The 1,525-nt window shown below is 51.5% G+C and overlaps 1 protein-coding gene across 1 annotated transcript; it reads left to right on the top strand.

Annotated features, from left to right (window-relative positions):
• Positions 1–6: 6 nt before the first annotated feature.
• LOC104810676 (protein NRT1/ PTR FAMILY 5.10-like) lies at positions 7–1,522 on the top strand (the record flags this gene model as incomplete). The annotated part of the gene is made up of 4 exons (XM_010537025.1): positions 7–60; positions 148–365; positions 463–962; positions 1,054–1,522. Coding segments are annotated over exons 2-4 (1,179 nt in total), but the record flags the coding sequence as incomplete, so codon positions are not given.
• Between the last annotated feature and the right edge of the window lie 3 nt (positions 1,523–1,525).

The raw sequence follows: 1,525 nt of genomic DNA, 5'->3' as shown, positions 1-1,525 counted from the left end.
AAGGGAACCCCGCCGTCAGATCCTCCACCGGCGGCTGGAGATCCGCCGGATTCATCATCTGTAAGTTCCATTTTTTCTAAGCCATACCCTTTGATTTCCCGCCAAACACTGGTGGAGAGATTACTGCAGCTTCTGTTGGTGTCTCAGGCCTGGATATGGCGGAGAGGTTCGCCAACTTTGGGATATCTTCGAATCTGATAACGTACTTGACGGGTCCAGTGGGCCTATCGACGGCGGCTGCGGCGGCCAGCGTCAACGCCTGGTCGGGAACGGCCTTGCTCCTTCCGCTGCTCGGTGGCTTCGTCGCTGACTCGTTTCTCGGCCGTTTCCGTACCATCATCTTCTCCTCTCTTCTCTACGTCTCGGTATAAAAACTAAAAAGAGCAGATCTCTCCGAACCCTCTGGTTTAGCTTATATGGAATTCAGAGACAGAGACTAAATCTCCATTTCTGAGCTTGCAGGGACTTGCACTACTGACGTATTCAACGATGGTTCCATCCCTCGCATCTCACGCAACTCATCTCCAAGTGGTTTTGTTCTTCTGCGCTCTGTATCTGGTAGCAATCGCGCAAGGAGGGTACAGACCGTGTGCTCAGGCATTTGGAGCTGGTCAGTTCGACGAGCACGACCCACGAGAGAGCAAAGCCAAGAGCTCCTACTTCAACTGGAGGTTCTTCTGCATCTGCGCCGGCATCTTGATCAGCCGCTTGCTCTTGAACTACATCCAAGACAACCTCAGTTGGGCTGTCGGCTACGCCATTCCCTGCCTCATGATGTTACTTGCGCTTATCATCTTCCTGCTTGGACGTAGGAATTACCGCTTCAGCGGCGGAGGAAAACAACGAAGCCAGTTTTCAAGAATCGGTGACGTTTTCGTCGAGGCTGTGAAGAATCGGAGGATACCAGCCGACGAAGAAGAAACCCTCGGAATCCTGTCCCGGAAAACTTCACAGCAGTTTGGGTAACAGAGTTTGCTCTGCCATCTCCATTGTTTGTAGGACACGGAAACGTTTAAAGTGACATTTTCCTTCTCTTTTCTTGAAACTGTGCAGATTCTTGAACAAGGCGGCTTTCGGGGTTTGCAGCATTGATGATGTCGAAGAAGCAAAAGGGGTACTGAGGCTGGTTCCGATATGGGCAACATGCTTAGTCTACGCCATTGCATTTGCACAGAACACGACTCTTTTCACGAAGCAAGGAGCGACAATGGACAGAAGGATCACATCGGGGTTCGACATCCCTGCAGCCACGCTCCAATGCTTCATCAGCTTAGCCATCGTCATCTTCATCCCCATTTACGACCGGATACTTGTCCCTGTCGCAAGATCCATCACACGTCGCCCAACAGGAATCACGATGCTCCAGAGAATAGGCACCGGAATATTCCTATCCTTTGTCACGATGGTAATATCGGCATTAGTGGAAATGAAAAGACTCAGAACGGCTAGAGACCACGGCCTGGTGGATCGGCCAGAAGCGACGATCCCAATGAGCGTGTGGTGGTTGGTCCCTCAGTACTTCCTC

This window comes from Tarenaya hassleriana, unplaced genomic scaffold (assembly GCF_000463585.1).
Source record: "Tarenaya hassleriana unplaced genomic scaffold, ASM46358v1 Cleome1875, whole genome shotgun sequence".
NCBI classification, from domain to species: domain Eukaryota; kingdom Viridiplantae; phylum Streptophyta; class Magnoliopsida; order Brassicales; family Cleomaceae; genus Tarenaya; species Tarenaya hassleriana.
Note: the sequence above shows the minus strand (reverse complement) of the source record. Positions and strands in the feature narration are given on the sequence as shown.